General features: G+C 41.3%; 1 protein-coding gene across 4 annotated transcripts in view; it reads right to left on the bottom strand.

The window, feature by feature from the left end:
• The window catches only part of atp8a1 (ATPase phospholipid transporting 8A1), a 222,770-nt gene that overhangs the window by 107,135 nt on the left and 99,636 nt on the right, over positions 1-15,999 (bottom strand). For all 4 annotated transcript variants that reach the window (XM_088343544.1, XM_088343546.1, XM_088343545.1 and 1 more), the window contains 4 exons: positions 12,415-12,484; positions 12,124-12,208; positions 9,165-9,304; positions 6,577-6,715 (listed from right to left, as the gene is read on the bottom strand). In XM_088343544.1, the coding sequence (XP_088199670.1) occupies positions 6,577-6,715; positions 9,165-9,304; positions 12,124-12,208; positions 12,415-12,484 (434 nt within the window). The remainder of the gene's footprint in view (positions 1-6,576; positions 6,716-9,164; positions 9,305-12,123; positions 12,209-12,414; positions 12,485-15,999) is intronic.

Here is a 15,999-nt window from a genome sequence, read left to right as displayed (position 1 = left end):
TTGATGCTAATGTGCGCATGCATCTGCCGCCTCGGATTTCATGTGGTAGAGTTATGTAGTGAAAGGAAGTCCGTCTCTTTTTAGAGAACCGGCTTTTTCGGCTCAACTCATTAAAAGGAGCCGGTGTTATGCCGAGAAATGCACCCCTGCCGAGATTTTCACCCCGTAGCTACTATAACCACTTTTACCTCGTTTTATCTCACTTTTATATACCTTTTCGGGAATGTAATGGCGAACATATAACCAAAGCCAGTTGGTTAGGAATATAATACCACTTAAACCATTCCGTCTTTGTATTTGTTGTGAATGTAATCGAAAGGTAATGCACACCGTATACAAATCACTTTTGAGCAGGGAACTTGTTTATTTTGCCTTTTTCTATTCAAATCGCTCGTATTGAAACTGTTATGCACTCTACCATAAAGCTTATTATGCTGAAATGAACTGTCAAATCGTCACCAGATAAACGGGAGACGAACGTGTTTTCTTCTCATCGCCAAACGAGACGTAACACGTCAATAATTGTATTTTGTATTTTACTTGAATAAACAGATCACCCTGTGCCTAACGTTGTCATTTTTTTTTCTAGTACAAATGATCCAACGTCAACCTAATAAATGTAAATGATACTGATGGGAGGGACCAGCCTGGCTGCCTGAAAATTCACCCCCCATCTATCTCTAGCTATGAAGGTTTTGGTTATATGTTCGCCATTACATTCCCAAAAAGTGATATAAAAGTGAGATAAAACCAGGTCAAAGTGGTTATAGTAGCGGGAGTGACGTGTGCGAACTCCCGCTACGGGATGCAAATTTCGGCGAGCTCCCGCTACGGGGTGCATATCTCGGCAAGGGTGCATTTCTCGGCATAACATCTCAAACGGCTCACTTGCTTTGATGCATTATAGATAGATAGATAGATAGATAGATAGATACTTTGTTCATCCCCGAAGGGAAATTCACATTTCCAGCAGCATCCCTGAGCTGAGAACAATCGAGAACAATCGAAAATAACACGGGAGCTGCTGGAGTGGCTGCCATTCGTGACGGCGCCGGAAGAAAAGATTCAATTTGAATCATGTACAAACAAACAAACAATTGAATCATGTACAAACAAACAAACAAACAAAATATTCATGTTTCAATAAGTGGAGTGTTAATAAAATGGGGGGAAAATAATTTCTGATACTGATATAACCATATTACGAATGATTATGTTGTATAAAGAAGTTACGAAAAAAAGGAGAAAATGAAAAAAAAAACAGGTTTGTGGTTATCCCTTTAATCAGTATATTACCAACAATAATTCAATGCAGAAAATGAATTCATAATTTGAATAAGAAAATTCTACTTACTGTAAATTCCGGACTATAAGCCCCTACTTTTTTCCCTAACTTTCAACCCTGCGGCTTATTGAGCCAATTTATGTCGTTTTTCTAACAGCCGCTAGCGGCGCTCGATTGTTGCTACCATCAACTTCCCTGTCAAAGCTATATTATTATTATTAAAGCTTTGAAAACCCTCTCGGTGTACCGTCTTTCTTTGTAAATATGTGTAACCCATGTATAATATGTATTTGCAACTGTATATTTTTGTAATGTATTTATTTGTATTTATTTTAGACACTTATTCTGATATGTTTTGCACGGGTGAACGAAAAATGAGGGGCGGAACAAACGCGGGGTGCCGAGTTGAAGTGGGGACCGCTAAAGGTAAGGGACAGACAAGGAAAGAAGAGGAGGTAAAAGGTTGGTTAAAGAAAAAGGAGTTGCGTGAGTAAATGTGTTCATCTGATATATTTTTCCCACCCTTACCTTTGGAAATATACACTTTTTTCCTTGGAGTACTTTCAACGGGACCTGTACTCTGCATGTCTGCATGAAACCTTAGGTACCGGTATCATTTTCCGTTCATTTTGCCGGATGTGATTTTTGGACTGTAGACTTTAATGAGAGGACATTTAGTTTCAATCGCGGGACTTGAAGTCGGGTTTGGGTTAATTTTGTGTTTGTGTTACATGTTTAAATGTGGGCGCATGCGGCTTATATACAGGTGCGGCTTGTGTATGTACAAAATCGGTTTTCCTTTTAAAATGTGGTGGGTGCGGCTTATAATCAGGTGCGCTCTATAGTCCGGAATTTACGGTAATTATATTTGCATGTATTGTTTTCCTTCTACGGTGAACGTTGTAAAGTAGATCATATTTAGTTAATTGTGTATTTCTCTGTGTTCTATGTTACAAATAATCCTGATGAACTTAACTCACATTTTAACTTGTTTTTTCCTATTTCTATTTCCCATGTTTCTTTTTTAAACGTATGAACAATCATTAAAACACACACACACATAGTCTGATTTTAATATACACAGTTATCTTTCGTTGCATGTACGGAAAGACGTATTTGTGACGTCATTGATGATTTCTGCGCATGCGCGAACCTTGAATAAAACTGATTCGCTGTCCAGGAATGGACGAGAGAGGCTTTGGTTTAGTCCGAAAGCGGGAGATTCCGGCTGATCTCTCTCCTCACTGCGCAAACTACATTTGCATTTCTTTCTATCATTCCAGCTTTAGCGTATTGATAACAAAATATCTTTAACAACCTCCAAGCTACTTCATTTTTGAACCTTTTTTATAATAAACCTCATTCATGTCGAGCAACTCAGTATTTTACAACAAAATGTTCATTAACAATATCTCATCTCATCTCATTAGCCGTACCGCTTATCCTCATTAGGGTCGCGGGGGGGCTGGAGCCCATCCCAGCCATCTCCGAGCAGTGGGCAGGGGACACCCTGAACTGGTTGCCAGCCAATCGCAGGGCACACAGGGACAGACAACTCATTCGCTCATTCACACCTAGGGACAATTTGGACCGGCCAATTCACCTGAAATGCATGTTTTTGGAACGTGGGAGGAAACCGGAGTGCCCGGAGGAAACCCACGCAGGCACGGGGAGAACATACAAACTCCGCACAGGAAGTCTGGAGCTGGATTTGAACCCACGACAGGTTCCCATGACATGAACTGTGCCGCACAAGCGCTAACCACTGCGCCGCCGTGCTGTCATTAACAATATATATAACGAAACACATGTACAATGTAACATGTTAAACTACATAAATAGACACGTTTGGAAAAAAAAAATATGGTGTAAGATGATTTTGTATTTTCTAAGGGAAAATACAACATTTTGTAAGAGCATGGAGCTGTGAAGGTTGTCAGGTATGATATTGAGAGAGGATTTACAGTGCTGAAATGTCCGACCTGCCATCATGTACGCACATCTGGGAATGCGATGCACAAAAAGCCGATTGAGAGAGCCCACAGTGGTAGGCACACTGAGCGGATATCGATTTTCCTCGCATTTATCTTCTCAAAAATTGGAGCGCAGCAATGGGGAGCGAGAGTGTACGAGCGAATGTTCTGCAAGAGTCTCTCATTTGCACTTCTGATGCATTCTGTGAGGCCGGAGCGCCCCGAGGGGAAGCAGACATGTACAAAGTGCCCGTTTGTGTATATATGCATGTTATTTACATCATGTCAGTGAGCTGGGCTCATACATCATTTGTGTCCCGCAACAGATGCTTGTTCAAGATGCATGCGACAGAGAACGTGCCTTGTACTTTCTCTCGCCGACCGGAGAACCTTGAAGCGACTGCGGTGTACATATCAGGTTTAACATCTGCGAGCTAATGTAGGCAAGACCGAGTATTTGGAGTTTTTAGGTAACTGCATTGCAAATCACTTGCAGGACACTGTTCCCATTTGTTGTCTGATTTTGCACAGAAGGCAGACTCCTAGGAATGAGATTTGGGAGTACTTATCGATTTCAAGAAAATAATAAGTTCTGACTCAACAGCATTTAAGATTAAATTGTTTTAGGAGTAGAGTAAATATCCCAGATTACTCAGTCCTCACTGTATGATATCACATGTTTATGTCCAGAGCCTTCGCTTTGAAAATGCTAGTCTACTAGTGATCTCAAGAGCCAAGAAGAGATCCGCAGTTTCAAGAGCGTTCTCCATCCGGGCCCCGGTGGTGTGGAATGCTCTTCCCCCTGAGATTCGATCTGCAACCTCAGTGGAAATGTTTAAATCTAAGTCTAAAACATACTTCTACTCTATAGCATATGAATAACCTATATTTTATGTTGATAATATGTGTATTATTTGCCCTCATGTAGTTTTTAGATGAGGGGATGGTGTCATAATTGTCTGTAGTTTGCAATAGTCTTTGATCTGTGCGGCCCTTTGAGACTCTTTGTGATTAAGGGCTATAGAAATAAACATGACTTGACTTGACTTCTTTCTTTGCCCCTCAAGACATCAATCAATTATTTTGCGAGCCCCAAAAAATTTCAAATTTTGCTTTTCTTTGCGCCTGACTGTATAAGAAATGTCTCAAAGATGTTCGTCTGCAATTGGTTAACGTTGTTTGAGATGCTCGTCTGTTATTGGTTTGCATCATGGCATCACTAAGATGCCGATATGGTATTGGCTGAACTCCCTCCCACAATGGCTTTCTCGCTCTTCAACCTGTTCTGAATCTCATGTGTTTCATAAAGACTTTGCAGTATTGTATTTTTGCTACTGTACTCTGGGTGAGGGGTTTGCGGTAGGGATAGGGGCTGTTACGGTTGGATGTGGGGTGAGATGGGGCTAGGGGAGTCGGCTAGCCCAGTGTCACGTAGCTGGGCAGGGGGTGGTTGGTCGTCATAGTGGCATTGGTTCTGGCACGGGGCCAGTTCTCTGGCGGGTGCTGCTGCCGGGGTTGGGATTAGCGTGCCCGGGTGCTACTGGGGCCTCAGGGCCAGGGTTGGGTAGGGGGATGGGAGAGGATACTGCCCCATTAGCTCTACACCCTTTTTGATTATGACGTGGGTTTTTTTGCATGTTAAGCTCTAAAATCATACCATGATCTCATCTCATCTCACGGCGGCGCAGTGGTTAGCGCTTGTGCGGCACAGTTCATGTCATGGGAACCTCCTGCGTGGGTTCAAATCCAGCTCCAGACTTCCTGTGCGGAGTTTGTATGTTCTCCCCGTGCTTGCGTGGGTTTCCTCCGGGCACTCCGGTTTCCTCCCACATTCCAAAAACATACATTTCAGGTGAATTGGCCAGTCCAAATTGTCCCTAGGTGTGAATGAGCGAGTGAGTTGTCTGTCCCCGTGTGCCCTGCGATTGGCTGGCAACCAGTTCAGGGTGTCCCCTGCCCACTGCCTGGAAATGGCTGGGATGGGCTCCAGCCCCCCGCGACCCTAATGAGGATGAGCGGTACGGCTAATGAGATGAGATGAGATGAGATGAGAAGATTACTCAGATGATACTGGTATCTGTGATTAACAATATGCCTATGCTAATTTCATTCTCATTTCTTCTTTAGTCTTCTTTAGAAGATAGGGACTGGCCATGGTGAAGCTACAACTGGTGAAGGAATAGGAGTTGGCAAATCAGGGGAAAACCACGTGTTTGTCAGACCCACGGTGTCAATCCCGCCCTCATTATTTTGCGCTCTCTGCTTTAGAATGCTGAGTTGATGAGGATGAAGTCAGGTATCACAATGCTACATCTACTTTTCACCTGTGTGGATTTCCTGTCTGCTTGAATCAGCTAGGCAAAGAGGGGAGGGGAAAGAAGAGGGGAGGAGCGAGTAAAAGAATGGCACAGCTTCAAAGCAAAGCTCTCAGGGAGTGCAGTTTGCTGTGTTTTACGGAAACGTGGCTCACGTCTAGCATCCCGGACGCTAACTTGGAGCCACCCGGAGCTACCCGGCTCCAGCGCTGTTAGACAGAGACACAAAAGCCTGCGGTAAGCGGAGAGGAGGTGGACTCGCTAACACGAGGTGGTGTATCCCTGGGCACAAAGATTTCCATCTGCCGCAGGGACGTCGAACTTTTGGACTAGCGTGTGACGTCATCACTCTGCTGTGGCTAAACTACAACAAAGCACCCAGAGGGCATCCTCTTAATCTGTTAATAAACAACAAAAGGACACAGCTGGAAGTGTGAATTTCCCTACGGGGATGAAAAACGTATCTATCTATCTATCTCTCATGCTCTTCAAACCCAGCTTTATACATATTTAATCAGCTGGTCGAATGAATAGAAAGGCCAATACCCATATCCGTCAAATTCACAAATATCGGTGCTGATAATCATGAATCGGTCAACCTCGAATCACCATATGATAATTTTACCTTGCAATCCCCACCTTAGAATGGAAGGTTCTACTGTATAAATAAAGCTTCAGCACCTCCCCCCTCAACTCTTGCACTAAAACCGAAATGTTTACATGGACCAGTGCTGCAGTTTTGATCAGGAACTCAAGTGAAATGTATTCAGTTTACAGAGATATTGAAATTTACTGTGATGGGAAAAGAAAAGGAAAATTCCCAATAAATAAATACATCTGTTTCCTTTGATCTTTATAACAGTGGAGATGGTAACTATTAGTGGAAATATGGTAAATTTCCTCAAATAAGCACAAACAGGCCCTATAAAACACATTCTTGCATTTAAAAAAGCAGCAAATTGAAATTGTATAACACTCCAAACGATCTTCAGATCCTCCTTACCAATGTTGATAGCCGTTTCCTGTTTATCCCCAGTCAGGATCCAGATCTTGATGTCAGCCTTCATCAGTGTCTCAATGGTCTCAGGAACCTTATCCTGCAACTTGTCCTCGATGGCTGTGGCCCCCAACAACTGCAAGTTCTACCGCAAAACAAACAAGAAAATAAATAAAATGAATGAATACTTTACATATAAGCATTTGTGAATACAGCTGCTCGTGTTCATGGGCCAGAAGAGCAATTTTGAGGACTTTGGGGTAAGTGTGCTTACAAGCGGGAGAATATGGACTATACCGCCTCAGCACAAAACAAAAACAGGCTGTTGCATAACTAAAAACAGCAACTTTAAAAGACCGGAATGAACAAGACTAAATCTGACAAGCTCTTTAGGCTTTGGTCTCATATGTCCCACTTAAAATTCGATGATCGTTTGAGGGTTACGGGGAAAAAAAGCCATTACTTGGATCAGGATTACAGCCCCCCCAGCAAGGGTGGTGGGACAAACACTAGCTAGACCAGGGGTCGGCAACCTATGACACGCGTGCCAGCAGTGCCACGCAAGGGGTTAACCAGTGGCACACGAGCGCACGGCAAAATAATACAAACGCGCATTTTTACCTGAAATTTAGACATTTTCAGTTGTGCGGCATGTTGTTTAGGAGATTTACTGTAGCGCCCCTTCCCCTCTGCTCTGTGTGTGTCTGTGCGGCGCCTCGCAGAGGAGAGATCCGTGTTTTAATCCAGCCACAGAAACACCGGCGCGCGATAAATGAATGAATCATGACAGCTCCTCCAGCGAAAAAATCTTGTTCTTTTTAGCCAGCGTGGACAGATGACTGGGGTTTTGTGCAAAAAAAAATGACCATGCTGTTTGTGCATTATGCCTCAGGAGCATTGTACCTCGCACATTAAGTGTTAAACATCATTACGAGACTCAACATGAACATGAATTCAAGGATAAGTCTGCAAAGGCGGATACATTAAAACACGCTGTGTCCAAGTACGGCCATCAAACACAGACTCTGAAAACCTTTGTCAATGATAAAATCACCACCACTGAAGCAAGTTATCACATTGCTCACTGTATAGCAACGCATGGAAAACCATTTAATTTAATCAGCTGTTATTTCTGTTGCACTTATATTCAAGTAGCCTTCTGCTTTGCTGCTGTTATTTCAGGTTTTGATATTCTCTGTAATAAAATTTCATTGATGAATGGTATGGTAGCTGTCCAAATCACTTGTTTTTGATTGTAGTTCATTGTTGCCGAAGAATGGTTGATTCTGGTTAATTCGTGTGGTAAAAAGTTGAAGTCATGGATGGCTACAGGCCTTTCCACATGTTGCTCACATCCATTTTTTTAGTTTATTGATGAACAACAATAGTGGAAGATAAATTGGTCAGTTATACGATTTCAATGTATATGCATGTTATATATCGGGACTGGTGTTAAATTACAAAAAACGAGTCATTGATCTTGGTGTGGCGCACTGATTTACAAGAAAATTTGAAAGTAAAAACTCTGCTCCTGGACAGCTATAAAACAGGAGAGGGATACATGCTTGTTTCAGTGTCAGAAAACAAGGAAAATCGATCACACATAATTCAGACTTGGTAGTCGCTGCATATGCAGTGTATTGATAATTAATGTGAGACTTGATTTCTCATTACCATCAATGCAGATCACTATTTATTACATTTTAATTGATGGAGGACCGTTTGATTTTTATCCTAAGGATTGAGAACATTACTTCGGAGCACACAATGATTATAAAGGCAGTAATGTGATTATAATAACGGTTATTTTAGGAAAATGTTATTTTTCATTGGCCCTTTGAAAGCATACTTAACTATAAATAAGTTGATTGTGTATTTTTAAGGTCCAAGGTATCAAGTGTATGAAATTACAAGTAAGTAAGTAAGTAAAATAAGAAGTGAGTAAGTAGTAGTAGTAAAAGTAGAAAAAGAAGAAGCAAAAGAAGTAGTAAAAGTAGAAGAAGAAAAAGTAAAAGTAGAAGACAGACATGAAAGGAGAACGGTTCAGGTGTCGGGAGAGGAAAAGGGTAGGAACCGAGGAGATGGTTTTGTCTTTAAAGAGTAAGGGTTGGTATTCCAACCCACAGTGTTGAATCATGACTCCACTGCCCCACCATGCGGCTAAATGTGATACTCCCTTCCATAAGTACCATGTACATAATCTTTGACTTTGCATTGCACCCATTGGGAAACGTCTGCTTATTTCATGATGGATTGCGGTTAAAGAATGCCAAGTGGATGATTAACGAGTGTGGCTTGCAGTGTTTGACTAGCGCTCCCTACTGGGCCCACCTCTCACAGAAGCAATTACTTGCTTCTGGTCCCACACAAATATACACTTGGAATTTGCACCATTATCTGTGGTTGATTACATTGACCAGACCCGCGTGTCTTTACAGTTTAGGTGAGAGTGGTGTGGAAACGGAGTTATTGTATAAGGTAAAGGTCTAAGACAACATCGGGGAAAGATCATGGTGGCAAATCGAAACAAATTGGATTTAGGGAACATGAAATGCATCTCAGGTTCTCATAGTTTTTCTAGGATCTCTGTGTACCTTCTCAATGAGTTCATAACTCTCCTCCATCTTGAGGGCTCGGTTCTGCAGGGAGGTGCAGGCTCGGTGGTGGACCTCCAGCCACTGCTGGTAAGATGATTCGCTGACGTCTGCTACGGCGAAGCACAACGTGCGCAGTCCTGCCAAGCGAGAACGGTTTCTTTTTTAGTTTAATTTCAAACAAACTCGGTGGAATATATAAAAGTATCTTATTCCTCCCTTCTGAAGGTTTCTTCATTTTCCTCATGTTGAGGTTTTGGAGTTTTTCCCTTGCCTTCATGTTGGTTTTAGACCAGGGGATGGTGTCATAATAGTCTGTGTAGCCCTTTGAGACACCTTATGATTAAGGGCTATACTAATAAACATGACTTGACTTATATTGTGGTTTTTGAGTTTTTCCTTGCCTTCATGTAGGTTTTAGGTCAGGGGATGGTGTAATAATAGTCTGTAGTTTGTAATAATCTGTGGTTTGTGCAGCCCTTTGAGACTTCTTGTGATAAAGGGCATTACAAATAAACATGACTTTTGAAAAAGTATTAAAATTCTGACTAAAGTGTCACTCACGTGGTGCCTGAGAACACCTAAGTAGTGACATTTTAATGGTTGACTGAGCCCATTTTAAATCTACGGTAATACTAATAAGCTCGGTGGCCTTGGAGTTAGGACCCCTGCCCAGAGACTGATTGCTGGTTCGAGCCCAAAACTTATAGCATTGGTATCCATTGCCTCCCTGCCCTGCATTAGGGATTGAAATTGGGGGGGTTGGTCACCTAATGACTCCCAAAGAGCTATTGCAACAGTTGGGTTGAGCGAGGGGGCTGGGAATCCCCTCCTTCAAAAAGGTCAAAAATGTGAATCTGTTCTTGACTCTAGCTACCTCCCACTAGGGGATATAGATAGATAGATAGATACTTTATTCATCCCCTAAGGGAAATTGACATTTCCAGCAGCATCCCTGAGCTGAGAACAATACAATAATAAAGCCAAAAGAAAACAATATACAAATACCCAGTGTGACGTGCAAATGCCCACTTTAGCATGTTATATAGATTAACTAAATAGTGCTACACAGAACACATAATGCAGTAAGATCCAATGTAGGTGGTGTGGTTTAATGTGGGCCTTTACTCTGCCGGGTGGAGTTAAAGAGCCTCATGGCATGAGGAAGAAAAGATCTCTTCAGTCTGTCCGTAGTACAAGACAGTGACAGCCGGAAGTAAGTATGGCTCTGGTATATATATATATATATATATATATATATATATATATATATGTATATATTATATATATAGTATCTAATAATGTGTCAATAACAATAATAACATAGTAATAATATGAACAGTTTTTATGTAAGCAATGCATATAATGGTCACCCTTGGCATTAATTAGCATTCAAAAAGGTAGATCTCATCTACAAAAAAGTTTGGTGACCCTCCTGCATCATTTCCTGACAGTATTATATCATTATTATTTTTACAAGACTTACAGATACACGTTTTATGTTTACATGTATTTTTTTAGTACTTTTGATTATACTTATCTGTACCATACATTTAAAATATATCAGGACACCTCATTTGTTTTTTTTAGCATTCGACCCGCAGATTTTTTAAAATCTGTCATCCTATACGTTTCCCCCATATTTTCAGATTTTTAAGCATTTCGAAATGTGTATGCTGCATATCAATTTTTGTACGGGAATAAACAATTATATACTGCTACTTGTAATAAGTAACACAGAATTGACTGCAAATGGGGAAAGAGCTAATGAGAATGTCAAGTCATGTTTATTTGTGAGGCCCTTTATCACAAGGAGTCTCAAAGGGCTGCACAGACCACAGACTATTACAAACTACAGACTATTATTACACCATTCCCTGATCTAAAACCGACATGAGGGCAAGGAAAAACTCAAAAACCACAAAATGAGTCAACTCATGTTATTTGTGACGCACTTCATCACAAGGAGTCTCAAAGGGCTGCACAGACCACAGACTATTACAGACTACAGACTATTATTACAGCATCCCCTGATCTAAAACCTACATGAGGGCAAGGAAAAACTCAAAACCTCAACATGAGAAAAATGAAGAAACCTTGAGAGTTGATGATGTGACAATGTTACTGGACATGTTGAATTTCTAAAAGAATGTCTTGGAAAATTTGAATATGATGTGTGATGAATTTTCTGTCACGCAATTAAAAAACAAAAATGGATGCATTGAACTAGTAGACTTTTTCATGATATTCAAATATTTGAAATATAATGAGTGTATGCCATAATCAGCTATATTTAAACAATAAAAGTTGATTGATGATGAATCCAGAATGACAATGATGAACTTTCTTTTTAAATTGGGTTACAAAAAATGAACTTGATGCTGAAATTGTTTGTGTGGTTTATTCGGTAAATAAAGTACACAAGTAAGCAAATTTTGTTTTTATGCTACATATTCTGTCGTGCTGTCGATTTTTTATTTATCATGTTGTATTTGTAAGGTGTATTATTGCTTATTAAAGGGAATTGCAGTCATCAATAAGGGAAGAAATTGGTTAATGTTGACTGGTATGCTTTTAATATACACTTATTATGACCAAGTGTATATATTACTTTATCAAATACATGTTAAATTTACGAAATTTCACTCATTTTTGATACATCACCTGCAGCTTGTCTTAAAATGCGAGCATAGGAACAACATACATGTTACAAAAACTATTATGACCATTAAATTAGGTGTCTTGGTTGCTACGCCTCAACTCAAGTCATACTACGCTGGCGCCACTAGGGGCCAGTGTAAGCACAGCTTAGCATCGCTGTTCCTGTGAATACTGATTTATGGATGCAGGAACTGAGAAAACGAATAAAAGCCCTTTTACGATGTATGTTTGGTTCTGGCTGCACTATACATCGAGGGTGTTCTCTACCTGAGGTCTCAAAACACGATGTGACACTCACCCTCAGTGGCAAACTGCTCCAGATGTTTCAACGTGATGTCTTTGTAACGAGAGCTGTCTGCCAGTCTGTCATAGATCACCGTGTCCTGCAGGCAAATAAGTATCAAAATGTCAAAATTGGTTTGCTTTACTCGCTACGCATTCATGTAAAAGGGCAACTATCAGAGATTTTTGAAAGATTTCCAGAGAAGAGGCTCTTTTCCATGCTTTTGCATGAGGCACTGATGATAATAAAGGTTACAGTGACGGATAGGTATCGCGCATCGCCATGGTGACAGACACAGACACTCACGGCTCCTTTGCAGTAGAGGCGTATCTTTCCGGATGGCGTGCGCACGATGACTGACATTCTCTTCCTCACACTGTGCGAGAGAGGGAAGGAGACATTTTGAGGTGTTACGGATGACAAATGATCACACGGAGTATGAGCAAAACATCTGGTGGTTGAAATTAGACAATGTGGAGGTGAGCAATGCGAGGTTTCAGTGGTACATCTTTATAAGAGCACCTCTACACAAAAACCTTGCTAGCTTTATGAAGTAAATGCAGTTTGTCTACCACTAGAGCTCGTCGAGTTTGGGCCACCAGGCACCTGATTTCATGCCTTTGGTAATACCTGTGGAATACCTATATGATGCGGCAGGGGTAAACCAGTGAAAGCTGTCGGGTCCTGCTGTTGAACAGAAGAGTGTGTTGTGTCACCCTGACCCAAGTGACATGGCTGCTTTCTGGTGTCCCGTTTCATCCGGAGGGACGAAGGTCTAAGAATGAGTGAAGAGGTGTTGTAAAAGGATAGTGGGATTTTTAGACGCGTTCTAAGGGATGGGCAGGGCACCCGTATGATGCAGCAGGGGTAAACCAGTGAAAGCTGTCGGGCCCTGCTGTTGAACAGAAGAGTGTGTTGTGTTACCCTGACCCGAGTGACATGGCCGCTTTCTTGTGTCCCGTTTCATCTGGAGGGACGAAAGCATGACCGACTTGAGTGCCGAGGTGCCTAACTTGTTTGGGTGTTTGGGCATTTGGGTTGGCCATGATCCAAACATTTTTGTGTGGTTTTTTTGCAATTTTTTCCCCCTTTTTTATTTTCTTTGTTATTGTATGTGTTTGTCTTGCTGTTGGTCACCCCTCTTGAGGGATATGACCAAGGTACATAGATAGATAGATACCTATATTCCACAGAAAGTTCGCTTTTATCTCTTAAATAGCAATTTATACTAATTTATATATATTTTTTGGTGACTTTTTGAGACCTAAGTCATGAGTTATGAAAAAGGAAAGTATGATGTTAGAAAAAAAAATGAAAATGATGACAATTGAAACTAATCAAGAAAAAAATGGAAAAACACTAGCGTGGTCTTCGTCCGAGTGGCCGAGCCAAGGAGTAAAATCGGGAAGCAGTGAGTGTCGGTCACAAAGCCTCCCCTCCCCCTAACAATTTCTGGGGGGAGGTCATATCTCTGTGGCATAAAGAACAGCAAATAAGGATGATGAACAAGAGAAGCTGGTATCTACAAAGGAGATTGGAATATTTTGAAGGGGAGACAGAGACAAATCTACTTGGATAGGTTGTTTTTTTTATCCAAATTAATTTAAAGTTACAGTAAATTTCATTGTACAGTATGTGCTTATGTGTCAAGTCATTCGCTGTCACTATTTGAGTGTGTTTTAAGTGATCAGGAAGATCTGTTTTATAGTCATTTTGATCCTTCAGGGAGGTCGGGAATGGGCCAAGTATCAATCCATCCATCTTCTGAGGGGCTTATCCACACAAGACCATATCTTACGAGAACGGTTGGAAAAATGGATTGGTCTCTCAGGAACCGTCCTCTTATCGTTCAGATCTTACCTCTCAGATAGGACGCACTGTGTTAAATATGGTGAAATGACATCTGAGCCCTTTAGTGTTACCTGTGGTGTTCCGCAGGGTTCAGTACTTGGCCCCCTTCTTTTCAGCATTTACATACTTCCATTAGGTGATATTATTATAATATCAGTTTCCATTGCTACGCAGATGACACTCAACTATATCTTCCGATGGAGGAATCTTCCACACTAAGCAGTGGAAATTTGGAGGCCTGCCTCACTGATAAAAAAATGGATGTCACTCAACTTCTTGCGCCTAAACTCTGAAAAGACCGAAATGCTAGTTATTGGTCCATCTAAATGCCGTGACTTGTTCTCAAAAACAGCTCTGAACATTGACAAATGTAACATCACCCAGAGTGACTCAGTCAAAAATTTAGCTGTCATTTTTGACCCCGATCTGTCCCTTCAAACACACGTGGAGAATATTACTAGAACAGCTTTCTTCCATCCTCGCAACATTGCTAAAATTCGTCCTATGCTGTCTAAATCGGATGCGGAGATTATAATTCACGCGTTTGTTACCTCCCGTCTCGATGACTGTAATGCACTACTCTCAGGTCTCCCGAAGTCCAAAATCAAGAGCCTTCAGCTGGTACAAAATGCTGCAGCGAGGCTTTTAAATGAGACAAGAAAGTTTGATCACATTACCCCGATTTTAGCTAACCTGCATTGGCTCCCCTGTTAGCTTAAGACACAGGTGTCAAAAAGGCGGCCCGTGGGCCGGATCCAGCCCGGCGAGGGTTCTAATTTGGCCTGCGAGACAACACTGAGAGAAGCGCGATTAAAAAATATGCACTGTAGTCATATTTCTCTTGTTTTCTCTCTCTTTTTTTCCCCTCCGTATTTTATCTCCTTTTGTATCTCTTACTCTCTCTCTCTTTCTCACCCTCTCTTTCTTCCCCATTCTTCTATTTCTCTTTTCTTCTTTTTTCTCACTTTATTATTCTCACTCCCTTTCTTTCTAATGCTCACTCGTTTTTCTCTCTTTCTCTTTTCTCATTCTCACTTAATTTCTTCTTTCTTTTTCTCTTTTCTCTTTCATTCTCCTTTTCTATCTCTGACTCCCTCTCTCTCTTTCTTTCTCACCCTCTCTTTCTTCCCCGTTTTTCTATTTCTCTCTCTTTTGCTCTTTCCTTCTTTTTTCCTCACTTTATTTTTGTCTCACTCCCTTTCTTTCTAATGCTCACTCGTTTTTCTCTTTCTTTTTCTATCCGTCTCTTTTCTCTTTCATTCTCCTTTACTATCTCTTACTCTCTCTTTCTTCCTCACCCTCTCTTTCTTCCCCGTTTTTCTATATCTCTTTCGCTCTTTCCCTCTTTTTTCCTCACTTTATTTTTGTCTCACTCCCTTTCTTTCTAATGCTCACTCGTTTTCTCTCTTTCTCCTCTCTCATTCTCACTTAATTTCTTTCTTTTTCATTCTCCCTTTCTCTCTCTATTGTGCTCCCTCCAATTCTTTCACTTTTTCTCCCTTTTCTGTCATGCCCTCTTACTCTGTCTCCACTGTTCTCCCTCTCTCTTATCTCCCTCTCTTTCATTTACTCTCTTTTTATTTCTCTCTTTCTCTCAAACCTAGTAGTCCGCCCCCCGAGAGATTTTATTTCTAGCATGTGGCCCCCAGCTTAAACGAGTTTGACACCCTGGGCTTAAGATGTGATTTGAAGGTTCAGTTGGTAGTATACAAAATGATACAGTGGAACCTCGGTTTTCAAACGCCTCTCAGTTCGAACAAATCGGTGTCCGACAAAAAAATTCGAGAAATTCTTGCTTCGCTGTTCGGTCAAAAAATCGGAGTTCGAACGGCGGTAATGCGTGAGTGCGTACGCTAGGGTGCGATGCTGAGCGGCGTACGGGTGTAGATCGCTCTTTTCGTGACCAACTGTTATCGCGTGCAGACGTGCTTCGTTTGTTTTGCTTTCGATTTAATATCGGTGAACAGAGTGTTTTAGCCCCTAATTATGCCTCCGAAGAAAGTCAGTGCAAGCAGCAAAGTTGCTACAGGTGAAAAAAGA

This window comes from Urocampus carinirostris, chromosome 9 (assembly GCF_059441175.1).
Source record: "Urocampus carinirostris isolate Australia breed hairy pipefish chromosome 9, RoL_Ucar_1.0, whole genome shotgun sequence".
In the NCBI taxonomy this organism is placed as follows: domain Eukaryota; kingdom Metazoa; phylum Chordata; class Actinopteri; order Syngnathiformes; family Syngnathidae; genus Urocampus; species Urocampus carinirostris.
Note: the sequence above shows the minus strand (reverse complement) of the source record. Positions and strands in the feature narration are given on the sequence as shown.